At 38.1% G+C, this 19,737-nt stretch overlaps 1 protein-coding gene across 3 annotated transcripts in view; it reads left to right on the top strand.

Moving 5' to 3' along the window:
* PEAK1 (pseudopodium enriched atypical kinase 1) overlaps positions 1 to 19,737 on the top strand; it is a 222,092-nt gene that overhangs the window by 136,580 nt on the left and 65,775 nt on the right. For 2 of the 3 annotated variants that reach the window (XM_081150939.1, XM_081150940.1), the window contains exon 3: positions 14,935 to 15,119. The exons of the other annotated variant lie outside the window; for it this stretch is intronic. In XM_081150939.1, coding sequence (XP_081007065.1) covers positions 14,935 to 15,119 — 185 coding nt within the window. The remainder of the gene's footprint in view (positions 1 to 14,934; positions 15,120 to 19,737) is intronic. 3 annotated transcript variants of the gene reach the window in all.

The following is a 19,737-nucleotide window of genomic DNA, read 5'->3' on the forward strand; positions in this document are numbered from 1 at the left end:
ATTGTGTGAATCAATTTGAGGATATTAAACCATTTGCATTTCAGGGATAAATCCCACTTGATCATGGTTATGTGATCTTTTTATAAGTATTGCTGAATTTGGTTTGCTAATATTTTGATGAGGACTTTTTCATCTATGTTCATCAGTGATACTGGCCTATCGTTTCCTTTCTTTGCAGTGTCTTTATCTCCTTTTGGAATCAGGATAATGCTGGCCTCATAAAATGAGCTTGAAAATCTTCTCTTCTCTTGAATTTTTTGGAATAGTTTGAGAAGGATAAGTGTTAGTTGTTTTCTGCATGTTTGGTAAAAATTACCTTTGAAGCCATCCAGTCAAGGATGTTCTTTAAGGGGTAGAGTTTTTGGTTTACTGCTCTGATTTTGTTGCTTGTAATCGATTTGTTCAGGTTTTCTGTTTTTTTCTTGATACAGTCTTGGAAGATTATATATTTCTAGGAATTTATTTATTGCTTCCAGATTATCAAGGTTGTTGGTGCATATTTGTTCATAGTATTTTCTTTTTTTTTTTTTTGGAAAATATGTTTTTATTGATTTCAGAGAGAGGAAGGGAGAGAGAAACAGCAATGATGAGAGAGAATCATCAATTGACTGCCTTCTGTGTGTGCCCTACTGTGGATCGAGCCCACAACCCAGGCATGTGCCCTGACTAGTAGTTGAACCATGACCTCCTGGTTCATGGGTCCTCCCTCAACCACTAAGCCACACCAGCTGGGTTGTTAATAGTATTTTCTTATAATCCTTTGTGTTTCTGTGGTGTCAGTTCTTAGTTCTTTTCTTTCATTTCTTATTTTATTTATCTTGGTCCTCTCTTTTTTTCTTCATGAGTCTGGTTAAAGGTTTATCAGTCTTGCTTATCCTTTCAAAGAACCAGCTCTTGGTTTCATTGATCTTTGGTATTGTTTTTTAGACCATTTTGTTTATTATGCTTTGAATTTTATTATTTCATTTTTAATCACTTTCGGCTTTGTTTGTTCTTTTTCTAGTTCCTTTTGGTATAAGGTTAGATTGTTTATTTGATATATTTCATCTTTCTTGAGGTTGGACTGTATTGCTATGAGTTTCCCTGTTAGGATTGCTTTTTCTCTGTCCCACAGGTTTTTGTTTGTTGTGTTTTCATTTTCATTTGTTTCAAGGTATGTTTTGATATCTTCCTTGATCTTATTGTTAACCCATTCATTGTTTAGTAACATGTTATTTAGCCTCCATGTCTTTGTGTGTTTTTCAATATTTCCTTGTGGTTGATTTTCAGTTTCATACCATATGGTCAGTGAAGATGCTTGATATGATTTTAGTCTTAAATTTACTGAGACTTGTTTTGTGTCCTAACGTGGTCAGTCCTAGAGTATATTCTATCTTCACTTGAAAAGAATGTATATTCTGCTGCTTTGGTGTGAAATGCTCTGAAAAATATCGATTAAAACCATCTGATCTAGTGTGTCATTTAAAGGTGCCATTTCCCTGTTTATTTTCTTTCTGGAAGATCTATTTATTGCTGTCAGTGGGGTGTTAAAATCCCTACTATGACTGTATTACCATCCATTTCTCCCTTTATATTCATCAATATTTGCTTTATATATTTAGGTGCTCCTATGCTGGGTGCATACGTGTTTACAAGGGTCATAGCCTCTTGTTGGATTGATCCCTTTATCATTATATAGTGTCCTTCTTGGTCTCTTATTATAGCTTTTGTTTTGAAGTCTATTTTGTCAGTTATAAGTATTGCTACACCAGCATTTTTTTTCATTTGCATAAAATACCTTTTTCCATCCCTTTACATTCAGTCTGTGTGTATCTTTCGCTATGAGGTGGGTCTCTTGTAGACAGCATATATATGGGTCTTCTTTTTTTATCCATTCTACCTGTCTTTTAATTAGAGCATTTAAGCCATTTACATTTAAAATGATTATTAATAGGTACATATTTATTGCCATTTTATGCCTTTAATTATGTTCCTTTGTGTGCTTTTCTTATTCTTCTGAAAAAAAGTCCTTTAATATTTCTTGTAATACTGGTTTGGTGGTAACAACATTCTTTAGCTTTTTCTTGGCTGGGAAGCTCTTAATTTCTCTTTCAATTTTATATGATAGCCTTACTGGGTAAAGTAGTCTTGGTTGTAGGTCCTTGCTTTTCATCACTGTGAATATTTCATGCCAGTCCCTTCTGGCCTGAAATGTTTTTCTGTTGAGAAATCAGCTGACATTCTTAAGAGAGTGCCCTTGTAGGTAACTAACTGTCTTTCTCTGCTGCTTTTCGGATTATCTCTTTGTTTTTAACCTTTGCCATTTTGATTATGATGTATCTTGGTATGGGCCTATTTGGGTTCATCTTGTTTGGAACTGTCTGTACTTTCTGGACTTGTGTGTCTTTTCCTTCACGAGGTTAGGGAAGTTTTTGTTATTATTTCTTCAAATAGATTCTTGATCTCTTTCTCTCTTTTCCTTCTGGTACTCTTATTATGAGGATGTTATCAAGCTCATGTTGTCCCAAAGGTCCCTTTAACTCTATCCTCATTTAAAAAAAAAAAAAAAAGTGTTTTCTTTTTTGCTGCTCTGATTGGTATTTTTTTGTACCTTGTCTTCCAGATTGCTGCTTTGATCCTCTGCTTCAACCAACCTACTGTTTATTCCTTCTAATGTAATCATTGTAGCTGTTGTATGCTACATTTCTGACTGGTTCTTTTTTATGATTTCTGTGTCCTTATTCATGCTGTTGTAGTTCTCACTAAGTTTCTTGTAGTTCTCACCTGTTTTTTTCAGTATCCTTATAACCATTTTTGGAACTCTTTATTTGATAAATTGCTTGCCTTCATTTCATTTAGCTCTTTTTTTCTGGAGATTTCTCCTGTTGTTGTTTTTTCCATCTGGGGCATGTTTCTTTGTCTCCCCATTTTGGCTGCCTCTTTGTGTTTGTTTCTATATATTAAGTAGGTCTGCTATAACTCCCAGTCTTGGTAAGGTGGCCTCATGTATTAGGTGTCCAGTGGGACCCAGTTGCACAGTGTTCTTGATCACCTGATCTGGGTGCTCTAGAAATGTTTCTCATATTGGTTATGTAGGCCCTCTTGTTGTAATTGAGTCTTTTTTGCTATTGGTTCACTCATGAATGGGGTTGGCCCTCAGGCTCTCTGACTGCGGATCGATCCTGACCACAGTTTAAGAATAGCTGTGCAGGTCCTGACAACCTGAAGCCGTATTTGCTTCAGCAGGTCCTGATGCCTGCTGAGATCTGCCTTTGGATATTGTGAACCTAATTTTGCCTTGCTCTGATGTTGTCTGAAGCTGGCCTCTGTGTGTGTTGGTTCTGGGGCCTCTTGGGAATGACTCTGGTGCAGGCCAATGTCAGGCACTATCTGTGACTGGCCCTGGGCAACCTTTTTGGAGCTACAAAGTGATCCATAGTTTGTGGCTGTCTCTGCCTGGCTTGAGTGTATGTGGGAAGGACCAAGAAGCACACCAAGGCTGGCTTTTATCAGTACTGGGCCTGGGGGTAGGTTGGTAAAAGTCCCTAGGCACCCAACGGTCCACCTGAGATCTTCCTCCAGCTTCCTCTGCCTGCTGGCTGTCTGATAGGCTCAATCACCGAAAGAGCTTCTGGCTGTACTGGAGTTATATGAGGTAGGTTCTCAGTGAGTTACCAGGTAGGGGCCAGTGGTGTGTTCTCCAGATTGATACAGGTTCAAATTCAGTTCCAGTGCCGGGTCTGAGGACACTTAGCAAATGTCCCAGGGTACACCAATTATAGGTGCCACCCACTGGTTGCTCGCCCACCTTTGTTGTGAGGTGGAGTATCAGGGAGTCATCAGGGTGACGTCAACAGTTTATAACACCCAAACAAACCAAGATTTGGTCATGTTCAGGGAAGGCTCTGTAATGGTTGGGAGTGTGAAGTAAATATGTCTCCTATCCTAGAGCCACACAACTCACTCTGTCCCAGATTTTGCCCAGAGTCTAATTTCATCAGGGCGCAGAACCACCAGGAGTCAGGAGGATGGGACTGCCGGTGGCCCAGAACATGAGGCTAGCAGATCTCCCATGATGGGGTGGCACCAGTTAGGTTCATGGGATATTGGTGGCACTGGCCCCTGCCCCATAGCCACACAACTCAGGCACTGATACCCCCTAAAGTCTGCCTAGATGTCTACACCCTGGCCCAGGTAGCTGACTCCTCAGCAGGGTACAAGCTTAGCAAGGTGGGGCTACCGAAGGTCTAGATTGTGGGGCTATTGCATTTCCCCAGGTTGATATCATATGGAGGGGAGTGCTCCACCCCAGATAGATGTCGTCTATGTTGTAGAAGAAGAGCTCAGGTCAGGAATCTTAGCAGCTGGTCCTTCAGCGCTCTCCCCAGAGCCACAAACTCTAGTCTTTCCTCACAGGATTCTAGTCTGCTCCACCCTCCCTCTGCTGGAGCCTAGGGTGAGTGGCTGCAAATGAGATTCATGTACAGGCCCTTTAAGAGGATGCCTGTGTCTCTAGCAGACTCATGCCTGTCCCTGGCAGACAGAATCCCTGCTATTTTCACAGCCTGATAATATATGGACGCCTTTTCTCAGCTCAGATGCTCTGGGCTGGGGAGCCTGGCTTGGGGTTGAGACCCACACTTCTCAAGGGAAACATTTGTAGCTGAGATAGAGTCTCAGCTGCAGTCTCGATGTGGCCTCTTCTATAAATCCTGTGTTATAAGACTTCTCTTCAACTAGCCTTCAGTCGGTTATTCAGGTTGAATGTTCTATATTTTAGTTGTAATTCCATTTTGGTTAGGAGGAGGTGAGTATGACATCCACCTACTCCACTGCTATCTTCATCTCTCAAATTATCTTTTTAAAATGCAAATTCCATTGTTTCAACACAGGGAAGGAAGTTCCTATATAATATGATCTCTGCCTACTTGTTTAACCTATCTCCTGCTCACCCCCTTGCTCATGAACTTCTCACAGTACAAGTTTTCTTTCTGTTCTTCAAACATGTGGACCATCATCCCTTTATATCATCTATTGCCTTATTTGGAATGCTTCCTTCCTATCTTTGCATGGCTGGCTCCTTGTCATTCAGCTCTCAGTTTAAATTTCACCTCCTCAAAAAATTCTTCGCTAGAAAAAATTCTTGTCCAGTCTTAAGAAACTCCTCCCACCCTCAGTCACTCCCCATCACATATCCTTTTTACTTTAGATTTATTCACATGGTTATTCTTTTACTATTTCATTATTGCTCTCCTCCCTTCTGGATTCAGTTTCTTTCTTCCTGAAGTATACCCTTTTAGTAGTCTTTCCAATAAACTGTGGTGGTGAATTCTTGGTTGTTGACTAAAATCATATTTATTTCATAATTGGCAGCCAATATCTATTGGCAATCACATACATGTCCTTAAAAATTTAGTTCAAAATTTTTTCTAATCAGTTAGAAAACTTTGTCAATGACTAAGAAAATAACTGTAATTCACCCAAAATAACTATAACACTCCCAGTCAAAGTTAAAGATATCGTTTGCCCCCTGAATGACCTCTTGACCTTTGGCTAACCTTTCTAACTCCACCAGCTCTGAGCATCATGTTCTTAATTTGCAAACACCCTCCAGCATGTACTTCTGGATGCCATGTAAAGACTCCCAGAAGCATATCAGAAATCCAGCTATGCTTTACACTGCTGGGATTCTGTCCAAACCTCAGCCAATTTTTGTTTCAGACAGGCAGATTAGATTTGACTCAGTTTTGCTTTCTTAGGAATACTGTTCATCTGAATAAGCTTTCCTTTACCCTTCCAAGACCTTTATAATAATATTATTCCTTAGAACTAAGCTACATTCCTCAATAATCCAGGAGTCAATTCTCAGAGCCCTCAAAACCATTCCAAGATTGGCAAACTATGGCCTGGGAGCCAAGTCCAACCTGCCTTATTGGAAAACAGCCACACTAAGTCTTTTGCATGCTGTATATGGCGTCTTTTTTACTATAACAGCAGGATTGAATAGTTACAACAGACACCATGTGGCCTGTAAAGCCTAAAATTTATTATCTGACCCTTCACAGAAAAAGTTTGCTGATTTGTTTGTGTTTGTCAAGCATGCTAGTGGTCTATAGCCATTCTACCCAAACACTAGACAGGTTTGCTACTTGCTAAAGTAACCAGAGTCTGGGTCCTTTTATATACATGTGTGTATGCACATATACTTTGGAAAAAGAATATCCAAACAATTCCGAGACTATGGCAATATGCGATGTTCTTCTCTCTGGAAAGTTAGAAGCTTAAATTTTTTCAATGTTTATGTTCCAGTTATATCTTAATTTGCGTTATCTCTCCTCTACTAAGAGAATCTTATCAGAGTGATCTTTTCATGCTTAGGACAAAACCGGTCTCTGAAGATCGAATTCCTATTTCTCATAAAGAAAAAAAATGGTGACAGAGCTGAAAGTCACTGTTTGCTCCCTGCTTGCTTCACATATTCTTTGCTATAAAGAAACTTCTAGGCTATTAGCATTATAAAGATCACATCTCCATTTGCTGACATATTATTCCTAAAGTTTAGATGAGTTCATAAAGTCCTTACTGTTGGAATTTTTAATAACCCTGTTTTAGAGAAAGTTTATAAATTATCTCACTTCTTGCTAATCACAGAATGATACAAAATGGTTATGTTTATGATGGGAGTGGTCTTCAGACAGCTTCATGTTCCTTTCCCTTGTGGGAGGTGATAAAACTCCAGAGAAGTAAGCTGGCTTGCTTAGAGTCTCTCATGATGAATATATTCCAAAGTGAAGACTCAAACTGAGAATTCCCCAACTTACTGGGTTAGTATTATTTCCTTGCCTTCCTAATGAATCTGAAGTTTAATACCAGTATCTTATTATGTAATTCTTACAACACTTGCACGTTATCTCAGTTGTTCCAACATCTATGACAGATTATGTTGTAGAAAATTAAGAAACAGCGAGGCTTATGGACATTCTCAGGGCCACTCTGCAAGTAGGTAGCAGAGCCAGACTCTGGCATCAGAGATATTTGGCTCTGTAGTGATTTTTGTTGCATTGTTGGTGGTGATTGTTGAGTCTGTTGGTTGATGTCCACCATGTCTTTTATAAAGTCAGCCTGAGGACAAGAAGGCATGTGACCAGTACATGCCACAGCAGTGTGCACTGGTTGATTGACCTGTCAAGTAGTCTTAAACACTCAACATTGGCATCGTTGTTCACTCTTTATGTGAATTTTTTAATTAATACATATTCCTGTAAATTTCACTACACCTATTTTATAGAAGAATAAAAGGAGACTTAGACAGACTAGCATTGGTGGCAGAACTGAAATTAATAATGAGTTTTTAATTTCTAGGTCTGAATTCAGACCTCTAGGCCATCCTTTCAGTCAGTGATTACTTAACATAACTGAGTATTGATTAGAGTCATTGGGTGCTATTGAAAGGCTTAATTCTAGGACAAGCAGTTTATACTCACTGGTGCCTCTGGAATGGTGATTTGTTAATAGCAGGGAGAAAGGCTTGCCTAAAAGGAACAAAATAGTGATAGCATTGCACACTAATCAGCTCCTCACCCCCACTCCTAGTTATCCTGGAGTGAAATAGTCTCAGGAATCGGCCATTGGCCTTTCTGTGCTGCTGGCATATGGACAGTTTCACTCTGCATCCTGGAAGATGTCCTGTTCCTCTAGCTTCTTAGTGGGAAAGGAATTTCCCATCCTACCCCTTGATTGCTCCACTTTGGAACCTGTCCCAGTTCCATTCTCCATGGTGGTACAGGCAGAAATTTTGATGGGGGGAGTATGGATACAGATTCTGATGATGTTCTTTAGAGCCTTGCTGCCCAGACCCCACGTGATTTGATTTATTCAGCACCTGTTTACTGAGTGCTTACTGTAACCCTCAGTCCTTGCCCTATAAGTCAGCTTGGGCTGCCATAACAGAATACCACAGATGGGGTGGCTTAAACAACAGAAATTTATTTTCTCACAGTTATGGAGGCCAGAAGTCCAAGGTCAAGGTTCCAGCTGATCCAGTTTCTGATAAGGAATCTAACTGGCTTGCAAATGGCCACCTTCTCACTATGGCCTCACTTTTCTCAGTGAATGTATGTAGAGAGGGAGGGTGGAAGAGACAGTGGGGGTGGGGGGACAGAGAGAGAGAGAACAAGCCAGAAGACTAAGCTCTCTGGTGTCTATTCTGATAAGGATACTAATCTAATCTAATCTAATCTAATCTAATCTAATCTAATCTAATCTAATCTAATCTAATCTAATCTAATCTAATCAGGGTCCCATCCTTCTGATCTCATTTAATCTTAATTGTTTCCTAGAGTCCCCTTCTCCAAATACAGACATGCTAGGGGATTAGGGCTTCGATATTCAGTCCATAACATCTACCATGGGTGTTTAAAGAAGGAGGAGTTCCCATGGACAGTAAGATATACTGAGTAATATGAGACTTGAATAGTCTTTAAAGACTGGCTGAGTTTGGAGTGAAGAAGGGAGACAACTCTAGGAAGGGAAAATAGGCACAGCATAGATGTTGAATGTGATATGTCCAAGGAGCAGGGACATTGGCTTTTCTGGAGCTGAAGGATTGTGTCTCAGAAAGTTTAGAATAAGGAAATATACTTTGCAGCCTCATTGTGATGGGTCTTGAAGATCTGCAAGTAGTCTGGACCTGACCTTCACAGGTCATAGGACCTATGGATGATGTGGGACAGAGGAACAGCAGAGCAAAAGTGGTATTTTAGGAAGAGTCCCCTGGCAGGATGGGTAGAAGGTACAGGTGCTATGGTCCCTCTTCTTGTAGCAGCTTTTGCAGTCATAGGGGTCTGCCTCTGTCCTCTGTTGATATAAAGAACTTAGATAGTGCTGCCTGTTGGAGGACTTCTATTTCTTACTTTCAGAATGGTCTTCATCCAGCTAGGACTTCTAATAAAAAGCATAAATGTCATACTATACCAAATGCTGATTTCCTAACATTTTGTGAATTTGTATAATTGTATTCTAAGAATAAATCTCAGAAGGTAGAGATTGATCCCAAAACACCTCCTTTTTTTTTTTTAATAGTCCATTTTCTCTCTTGTGTGACTACTTAAAATTATTTTCCCCCTCTTCTGCTATATTACTTCTGAGCAATGATGCTCTTTTACTTAAAATTTTTCTACTGTTTACACTTTGCCCCTTCTATACTTATTGTTCTGTTCTCTCTGGGGATGGGGGGAAGAAGCAATGAAAAATAGTTTCTCAGAGTATAGCCCTAGGACCACACTCTGCGGTGTTTGTATAAATACCAATTCCCAGGCCATACCTCAGACCTATAAAATCAATCACTTGCCCAGCCTGCATGGCCAGTGGTTGAGCATTGACCTATAATCCAAGAGATCACCGTTTGACCCCGTCAGGGCACATGCCCAGGTTGCAGGCTCCATCCCCAGTGGGGGTGTGTGTGCAAGAGGCAGCTGATCAATGACTCATCATTGATGTTTCTCTCTCTCTCCCTCTCCCTTCCTCTCTCTGAAATCAATAAAGATATATTTAAAAAATAATAAAATAAATAAAATCAATCACTGGAGGTGGGAGACACAAATCTGCATCTTTAACAATCTCCCTAAGTAATTCTTAGGCACATTAAAATCTGATAACAATTGACATATTTTAGAATATAGACTTTAAAGTCATTCAGACCTGGATTTGAATTCTGCTTTTACCATTTAATAGCTCTGTCATCTTCGACAAGTCACATGAGATCTGCTTCTCAGTTTCCTCATCTATAAACAGAGGTAGAATAATGTATCTTTTTAGAGCACAGATAGTGGAGCTGAACTGCTGGCTTTGAATTTCAGCTCCATCAGTTACTAGCTGTGTTACATGAGGAAAATGACTTAACCTTTCTGGGCTATAATTTCTTCCTTTGTAAAACAGATTAGGTTGCCTATTAGGTTGTTGTGAGACTTAAAAGAATTTAGGTAGCAGGTTTAGAAAGTGGGAGGTAGAGGACAGGTTTTGCTCCTCAAAGCATATTTGACCAGGTGGAGACAGACTATTGGTGTCACAACTAGGGAAGCAGGGAGTGATTCCAACACCTACAGGGTGGAGGCAGGATGTAAGTGTGATCCTACTACACAGGAAAGCCCTCCACAATACAGAGTTATTTGGTCCAGAATGTCAATAGTGCCACTTTTGAGAATCATGGCTTAGAACAGGCACATAATAAGTGCTATGTAAGTTTTAGCTGCTATTATTATTTGCTATTTGGGAATAACAAGCCTTACTTGGAATGCTATCTTTAGGAGATATATATTTAAGCATAGTACCTAGCACTCAGCAAATGTAAAGGTAGTGATGGTGGTTATTATCAAGAAGCCAAATATCTGGTTATTATCAGGGAGCCAAACACAGTTTTTCTATACTAAGAGCAGCTCTTATTTAAATAAATCCTTTTGCAACATAAATAATGACTTTATTTAAAACTTTTCAAAAATAGAACACATTTGTAATCATTATCTCATGTTTTAATAATAGTTTTAGTATTTTCAGAGTACCTTTACTTCTTCGTCTTCATAATCAAGCATTTATTGTTGAGTTTTTACAGTACACCAAGCATGCCTTATGCTACTGGTGTGGTAGAAAGAACACAGATGTTAAAGTTGGATAGTATCTAATTCAGATCCTGACTCTACCACCTAAGTATTCATGTAACCTTAGATTATTCATTTTATTTCTTTCAATCTAGTTTCTCCATCTATAAAATCTATCTCCTGAGGTATTTTTGTGAATTAATTGGAAAAGTGTGCAGCTTGAAGTAGGAGTGGGTTTTAGTTCTCCTTCCTTCCCTACACCCATCCCCTCAGTGAGCCCTCAGTGGTTTTGGAGACTTAAATGTACATAATCATCTCTCAGCATTTCCCTCCTCTGACTCTAAGGGCAGACAGGCAGTTGAGGGAGATAAGAGGAAACTGGGGAAAGGTGTAGTGATGTGCTTCTCTAGTACTTCTGGGCATGTGGAAAAAGTCCAGGACCCAGATCCTTTTAGGTCAATCTTGTTGGTGAGGCCCGTGGGTTATATTCTTCTAATATCTTGCCTTTTTAGTAAACACCCATCAATATCTCACGCCATTCTTTAGAAGTGAGCCAAAGCCAAAATAGTGATTCTAAGAAGCTCCTTCTATACCTCGGTTATTGAGAAGGGCAGCCTTATTTTATTGCTCTTTTCCAAATTTAATTTCTCTTTTCTCTGTTAATTTGCATAGATACCATTTTGACTTTTTATTTCATAGGATTTTAAACCTAATTCAGTATTATGAAAGTGACTGATTTTCAGTGGCCTGTGTTTTTATCTACTTTGCTGCCTTACCATCTGGTGCCTTGAAGACACATTTGCTAATCACATCTATTAAAAAAGAAAAAGTGAAACTGCAGTATTTGAAAATTAAAGTCTATTCAAGACCTTGCACAAGACTGCCAGTCTTCTCCATCCCAAGAAATAGCTGCTTTATGCACACCAGTAAGAACTGCCTTTGTTTGACCAAACTATGTTAGACATATTAGCAAGAACTCGTCAGATCTTAGTTACAGCTTAATCTCAGTTAAGGATAAGAAGTTTGAAGTTTTCAGTTAAAGACTATAGAAAGATTAGTGGAAAAGTGGAGACACTAAGATAGTGATCAGTAGACACAACATTTTTCTATCTGAGAATGTTAATTGGAAAGTGTAGCAAAATCAAGCTCATGACCTGGAAATAAGATAGGATTAAGAAATGTCACATTTTATAGGGGTTCCTATAATTAGAAAGACAGAAAGAAATGGAATTTTTCCACTTCCAATAGATTAAAGGTGTGGGATTTGATAATTTTGAACTCTCCTCCTCAGGTGTTGGTGAGTCATCCTTCTCTGATGCTGTTCTCAATTCCTTTTCATTTTTTAGTCACAGCATGTTACCACATCTAAGCGTGAATTCTCAAAAAGCTCTCCCTTCCCCCCTTTCTTTTACCATTTCAGTCATAGAAAGAGCTACTCTTCCCTCAAAACGTGACATTCCATTTCATTGTTGCATGTTTTAAAACTCTTCATTTTTAGACACTGCATCACTGTAAATGCTCCATTTGCAAATCCATGGGATTTTACTTTCATCAACTCTCTTTTTAAAGTTTTTTATAGTTCACAAGTATTTTAATTGATGATTTAATATACCTGTCATTATTTTAGATGGATTTATGACAACTGATATTTATGTAGAAAATAGGTTGGGCTGCTCTGATTCTCAGAGTTAATAAAACCAGCTTTTACTCTGCTTAGCTCCCCAAAGGTAATTGGCGTATTTCCCAGACCAAACCCCTAAGGTAAAGGTCAAGGTGCGGAGGGTGATATTAAGGTGCAGAATTGGAGCCACTTGTATCTTGCCCGACACGTAATCCTCCAGAACTCAGTGGGACTGTGGTTCATCAGAGCTTCAGCGCATGGTTAACAGACGCCAGAAGGCCATGTAGAATTTCCTTTAATGGGGAATTGTATGAGCGGGTACAGTAGGTGAGTCTTTAATATTTCTTATTTTTTTAGCATCCATATTTTGTTTTTAGAGGCCCGAAAGAGCACAGAGCTGTGTGATTCATGTGTTTGGAAGCAGGCCCAGGAAATTCCTCACAGATTAATAGCAACAACTCTTCCTGTGGTTTTCACAGTAGCTGAGACTCATTGTTAATAGTCCATTCTCTGGACGGAAAACAGACTAGTGAGGGTAGAGTCATGGCTTCTGAACCAGCCTTCACCAATCCTTTTTGACAAATGGAAAAGAGAGTTTTCTTTTAGTAATGATGAGGAGATTGGGGGAAGAAGAATATGCAGGAGCAAGGCTGCAAAGATTAGGAGCCTGAAAACAACCTTTTAGAAACCTCTCAAGTCGACTCAAATAAGAACAGAATGTCTGGAGGTTTAACATTTTTCCTCTCAAAGGACAGCTAATATTTTTAATATATTCTTTATATATTGTTTATATTATATATTATCTTATATTTTAAAATATATTTTTATATATTATATATATATTTATAGGGTGTCCCCCCAAATGTATACATACTTTAATAACTGATAGCTCAATTTTGAAAATGAAATGTATTTTAATAAGCACTGCCTTTATAATTATTCAAAGTGTCTGTATACACTTTTGGGGACACCCTATATTTAAATATATTTTTATGTATTTTATATTTTTATATAGCTTTGAAGTCAGAAATGGCTTATATTAACTTTTGCCATCAAAGATCACTTTTCCTCTCCTGAAGCATGTTAATAGCTATTCAGTGATTAATAATCTTGATACTAAGTGGGAGAGAATCTTGGAAGTGTCACTTTGCTTTGTCTTTGCTAACATATGGAAGTAGAGACCCCTTGTTACCTCTGTTTTATAATGCTTCATATTAGGAATAAGCACCTTTCTTTGGAGCTCTGCTTTGGGGTTGATAACCCAAGGGCAGCCCATTAAGGAGAGGCGGCTTTACTGTATGAGGTTTTCATTATGTAAATCACCCTGTTGGCTGCTAGTGGAGTGATTCCTGCCTATCTCACCACTATCCCCAAGAGCCACATCCCATAATGGAAGCTTCAGCTCCTTGCTCACTCTCAGTGTAGAAAGAGCTCTCACTCTGCCAGCTTCGAAGGAATATTTTCGAAGTTGTATGTCCAGCAGATTTCAAGGCTTATTTTTCTATTCAGCTACATGCAGGATTTCCATGATGAAAGACTGATAAGAAGGTGCTCCTTCTCCTTCATATCCCCCCGCTACAGATGTTCTGATGACACACGATCAAACAGAATACCTCTTTTAAAGAAACTTGTGAATGTCACCATGACTCACAGCCAATTCAAAATCCAGAAATAACATGTAATAATATATGTTTCCTTTCCTTCTTTCTCTTTGCCCATTAAAAAAATAAAAATAAAAAAACAGGAAGAAGAACTGGTGATTGTGTGTCTAGGTACACTTTCAGTGGACCAAGGAACCATTAAAGATGCCTGATTTTGAATTTATTTCATTGACTACCCCATTGAGATTTTTTAACTACGCTGGTTTTCTCCACCAATATTTAATGACCATTTCATCCCCTTATACTTTGTAGCAAGAGAATTGACAGTTTGGGCAGGGTGGGGAGTGGGGAAGATTAGAAGAGAGAGCTATAAGCAAATGATGAGGCAGAGAAGTGAAACAAGATTGGGAACACAAAACATTATGGATGACCATACTCTGGTATGTGGGCAAAAGGATGGTTCAGATTAATTTTAATAAATAAGAGTAACTAGAATGCAAAACCTTCTTTTTCATTTGCCTTGCCTATTGCATGCACTTAAGAATACATTGATAAACTCTCCTCCTGGCAAAAAGACCTTCCTGGCCTTAGTTTACCTACTAAAACAACCGCCTAACTTTGTTATTTAAATAGTCTAATCTCAACTTTATTTCTGATCTTTTACTAAATACCTTAGTAAATACTTTAGTGTGCAGTAAATACTATATACTAAATAAATAATAAATAGTAAAGTATTTGATATTTACTATAGTAAATTTGAAATTTACTATAGTAAATATGCTAAATACTTGAGTATATTTGTCTTTAACCAGTTAAGCATTTAACTCCCTCTACCACCACCATCACTACCTCCTACCTTAAAAAAAAGTGTTCTAGTTTTTACCTGCTATTCTCAAGCTTCCCTCTGAGCCTACCATACCTCCTCTACCAAAATGAATTCTCAATATGTATGAATCAAGTTAAATAGAAGTATCAGTCTGCGTGAAAGACTGCCTTATATTCAGATAAGCATGTTGTGCTTATGACCCATTGATGGATTATTGGGCCTGTTATTTACATTTATGGCAAGTATATGCCTCCATAAATATAATTTTAGCAAGATCTTTAAATGCCAGTGTGACAGTGGTCTGATTTGTTTCAGTCATGTGACCCATGAAGTGACAGAGGATTTTTCTCCTTGGGATCCAAAAACTGTTCTTGTGAAGCAAGATGGTGGAGACTGCACACCAGCAGTGCCCCTCCCTGAACCGAAAAGGGAAGAGGAAAAAGAAGACATTTCAGATCCTATGGACCTGAATCCCTGTAGTGCAATATACAGCAACTTAGGTAAGTGCACGTCATTTAATTAGTATTTAAAATTAGTCAAATGCTGTATTTCCCTAGAGAGATGGTTTAGACTGCTCTGTAGAGTAGAAGTTGGACAATTGAGTTATACATTTTAACTCTCATCATAAAAAATCCTGCTATTTATTTGGCAGGTACCAAACACCTACTACCGTGAGTCCTGTGCCATGTTCTAAGGGTCTGGGTCTGACATAGTTCCTGCCTTGGGGGACTCACCAGAAGGGAAAGAGATGAACTTGTTGATGGTTTTAGTATAATATGATAAAAGTAGTGACGTAGTAGTGACATGGAAGATTTTTTATAATACATAGGTGAAGGTGTCAGAAGAGGCCTTCCTGTTAATAATTTCTGAACCGACTTAGCTGGTTTTAGGAGGAAGGTAGAGTATTCCAACCAGAGGCAACAACATGAGCAAAAGAATGGGGATGCAGAACAGCTTGGTGCAGGTGGACAGCACAATCATTCAGTGTGGCTAAAATGAGAACTGGGGAGTTGGACAATATAATGAATTTCAGGCTACAATAGGATTATTTGTTCTAGTTCTGTGAAAAAGATCACTGGTATTTTGATAGGGATTGCATTGAATCTGTATATTGCTTTGGGTAGTATGGACATTTTAATAATGCTAATTCTTCCTACTCATGAGCACGGTATATGTTTCCATTTATTTGTACCTTCTTCAGTGTCTTATAATTTTCTCAAGTACAGCTCTTTTACCTTCTTGGTTAAATTTATTCTTAGGTAATTTAATTCTTTGATATAAATGGGATTGTTTTCTTAATTTCTCTGATAGTTCATTATTGGCATATAAAAATCCAACCTGTTTCTGAATATTAATTTTGTATATTGCTACTTTACTGAACATGTCATCTGTAACTAATGACAATTTTACTTCTTCCTTTCCAATTTGGATGCCTTTTATTTATATTTCTTGTTTAGTTGTTGTGACTAGGAATTCCAGTACTATGTTGAATAAAAGTAGTGGAAGTGCACATCCTTGTCTTGTTCCTGTTCTTTAGTTTTTCCCTGATAAGTAGGATGTTTGTCATATACTACCTTTATTACATTGAGGTATGTTCCCTCTGTTCCCATGTTGCTGAGAGGGTTTTTAAAAAAATCATAATTGGACGTTGGATTTTATCAAATGCTTTTTCTATATCTATTGATGTGATCATAGGATTTTTATCCTTTATTTTGTTTATGTGGTGCATCTCATTAATTGATTTGCAGTTATTGAACTAAACTTTGCGTCCGAGGAGTAAATCTCACTTGATCATGGTGTGTAATCATTTTAATGTATTGCTGATTTGGGTTTGCTAATGTTTTGTTAAGGATTCACCTGTAAAGCCATCTGTCCAGGATTTTGTTTGTAGAGAGTTTTTTTTATTACTGCATCGATTTCATTGGTTGTAATCGGCCTGTTCAGATTTTTTGTTTTTTCTTGATTCAGTCTTGGAAGATTATATTTTTTAGGAATTTATCCTTTTCTTTTCTTTTTTTTTTTTTTAATCCTCACCTGAAGATATTTTTTCATCCTTTTTTCAGAAAGAATGGAAGAGAGAGAGAGAAAACATCTATGTGAGAGAGACACATTGATTGGTTGCCTTCTGCATGCACTCTGACCAGGGCCTGGGGTTGAGCCTGCAACCGAAGTATGTGCCCTTGGCCGGAATCCCATGCGGGACTCTTCGGTCCCTGGGCTGACTCTCTAACCACTGAGCCAAACTGGCTAGGGCAGAATTTATCCCTTTGCTTCAGATTGTCCAATTTGTTGGCATATACTTATTTGTAGTATTTTTAAAAATTCTTTGTATTTCTTTGGTGTCAGCTGTCACTTCTCTTTCTTTTTTTTTTGTAATTGTGCAAAATATTTCAGGTGTCCCTTTTTCTCCCCGTTGATTCCTTCCATCCCCCTCCTCAGTCTCTCACCATACCATTATCTGTGTTCTTGGGTTATGCATATATGCATATAAATTCTCTGGTTAATCTCTCCCCCTCCACCCACCCACTCCCCTCCTTCCCTCTGAGATTCGTCAGTCTGATCCGTCTTCCATTTCACTGAATCCATTCTGTTCATCAGTTTATTAGGTTCTTTAGATTCCACATATAAGTGAAATCATGTGATGCTTGTCTTTCTCTACCTGGCTTATTTCATTTAGCATAATAGTCTCCAGGTCCATTCATACTGTCCCAAAGGGTATGAGGTCCTTCTTCTTTATAGCTGCATAGTGTTCCATGGTGTAAGTTTCCCATAGCTTTTTTATCTACTCATCTACTGATGGGCACTTGGGCTGTTTCCAGATCTTAGCTATTGTAAATTGCACTGCTAGGAGCATAGGGGTGCATGTATTCTTTCTGATTCTTTCAGGATTCTTAGGATATATTCCTAGAAGTGGGATCACTAGGTCAAAAGGCAGCTTCATTTTTAATTTTGGGGGGAACCTCCGTACTGTTTTCCATAATGGCTGCACCAGTCTGCATTCCCACCAGCAGTGTACCAGGGTTCACCTTTCTCCACATCCTTGCCAGCACGTAGTGTTTGTTGACTTGTTGATGGTAGCCATTCTGACAGGTGTGAAATGATACGTCATTGTGGTTTTAATTTGCATCTCTCTGGTGATTAGTGACGTTGAACATTTTTTCATGTGTCTCGGCGCCATCTGTATGTCCTCTTTGGAGAAGTGTCTATTCAGGTCCTTTGCCTATTTTTTAATTGGATTGTTTGTCTTCCTCTTGTTGAGTTCTACAAGTTCTTTGTACACTTTGGAAATTAGCCCCTTATTAGATACACCCTTTACAAATATGTTTTCCCAATACTATGGGTTTCCTTTGTATTTTGAGGCAAATTTATTTTGCTGTGCAGAAGCTTTTAATTTTTACGTAGTCCCATTTGTTTACTTTTTCTTTTGTTTCTCTTGTCCTGGGAGATGTATCAGTGAAAATTCCACTGCATGAAAAGCCTATGACTTTACTACCCATGTTTTCTTCCAGGACTGTTATAGTTTCGCAATTTACATTTAAGTCTTTTATCCATTTAGAGTTTATTTTTGTGTATGGTGTAAGTTGGTGGTCTAGTTTCATTTTTTCGCATGTATCTGTCCGATTTTCCCAGCACCATTTATTGAAGAGACTGTCTTTACTCCATTGTATGCTCTTGCCTCCTTGTCCATTACTAACTGACCGTAATTGCATGGGTCTATTTCTGGGGTCTCTGTTCTGTTTCATTGATCTATATGTCTGTTGTTGTACCAATACCAGGCTGTTTTGATTACAATAGTTTTGTAGTACAGTTTGATATCTGATAAAGCGACCCTTCCCACTCTGTTCTTTCTCAAGATGGCTGCGGCTATTCTGGGTCTTTCTTGGTTCCATATAAATTTTTGGAATATTTTTTCTAGCTCTGTGAAATATACTGTTGGTATTTTAATAGGAATTGCACTGAACCTATAGATTGCTTTGAGTAGTATGGTAGTATGGAAATTTTTATGATACTAATTCTTCCAGTCTATGAGCATGGTATATTCTTCTACTTGTTTATATCTTCCTCTGTTTCTTTTTTCAGTGTCTTATCGTTTTCTGAGTATAGGTCTTTTACATCCTTGGTTAAGTTTATTCCCAGTTATCTAATTGTTTTATTTGTAATGGTAAATGGTATTGTTTTTTTAGTTTCTCTTTCTGAGAGTTCATTGTTGGTGTATAAAAATGCCATTGATTTTCAGATGTTAATTTTGTATGCAACTACCTTGATTTTATTCATTTTGGTCTTTTTTTCTCTTTTTCCTGATGAGTCCAGTTAAAGGTTTATAAATCTTGTTTATCTTTTCTAAAAACCAGCTCCTTATTTCATTGATTTTTTTCAAATTTTTTTTTAGACTCTTTTTTATTTCTGCTCTGATTATTATTTCCTTCCTTTTACTCATTTTGTGCTTTGCTTATTCTTCTCTTTGCTAGTTTCTTTAAGTGTAAGGATAGATTATTAACTTGAGATTTCTCTTGTTTCTTGAGGTAGGCCTCTACTGCTGTGAATTTTCCTCTTAGAACTGCTATAACTGTGTCCCATAGATTTTTATGTTATTGTGTTTTCAGTTTTATTTGTCTCAATATATATTTTGATTTCTTCCTTAATCTCATTCTTCATCCACTCATTGTTTAGTAGCATGCTACTTAACCTCCATGAGTTTGTGTGTTTTTCAGTTTTCTTCTTATAATTAAATTCTAGTTTTATGCCAGTGAGATCAGAGGTTAGGGCTTGATATGATTTCAGTCTTCTTAAGTTGCCCAGCTGGGCGTGGCTCAGCAGTTGAGCGTCAGTCAACCTAGGATCCAGGCAATCAGGGTTTGATTCCCAGTCAGGGCACATGCCCAGGTTTTAGGCTTGATCCCCAGTTGGGGGCATGCAGGAGGCAGCCGATCTATGACTCTCGTATCGTTGATGTTTCTATCTCTCTCTCTCCCTCTCCTTTCCTCTCTCTGAAATCAATAAAGATACATTTTTTTTTAAAAAAGTTTATTGAGACTTGTTTTATGTCCTAACATGTCTGTCCTAAAAATGTTTATGTGCACTTGCAAAGAATGTATATTCTGATGCTTTGGGGTAGAA

The sequence above is a fragment of the Miniopterus schreibersii genome, assembly GCF_964146895.1.
Source record: "Miniopterus schreibersii genome assembly, chromosome: 1".
Lineage (NCBI taxonomy): Eukaryota > Metazoa > Chordata > Mammalia > Chiroptera > Miniopteridae > Miniopterus > Miniopterus schreibersii.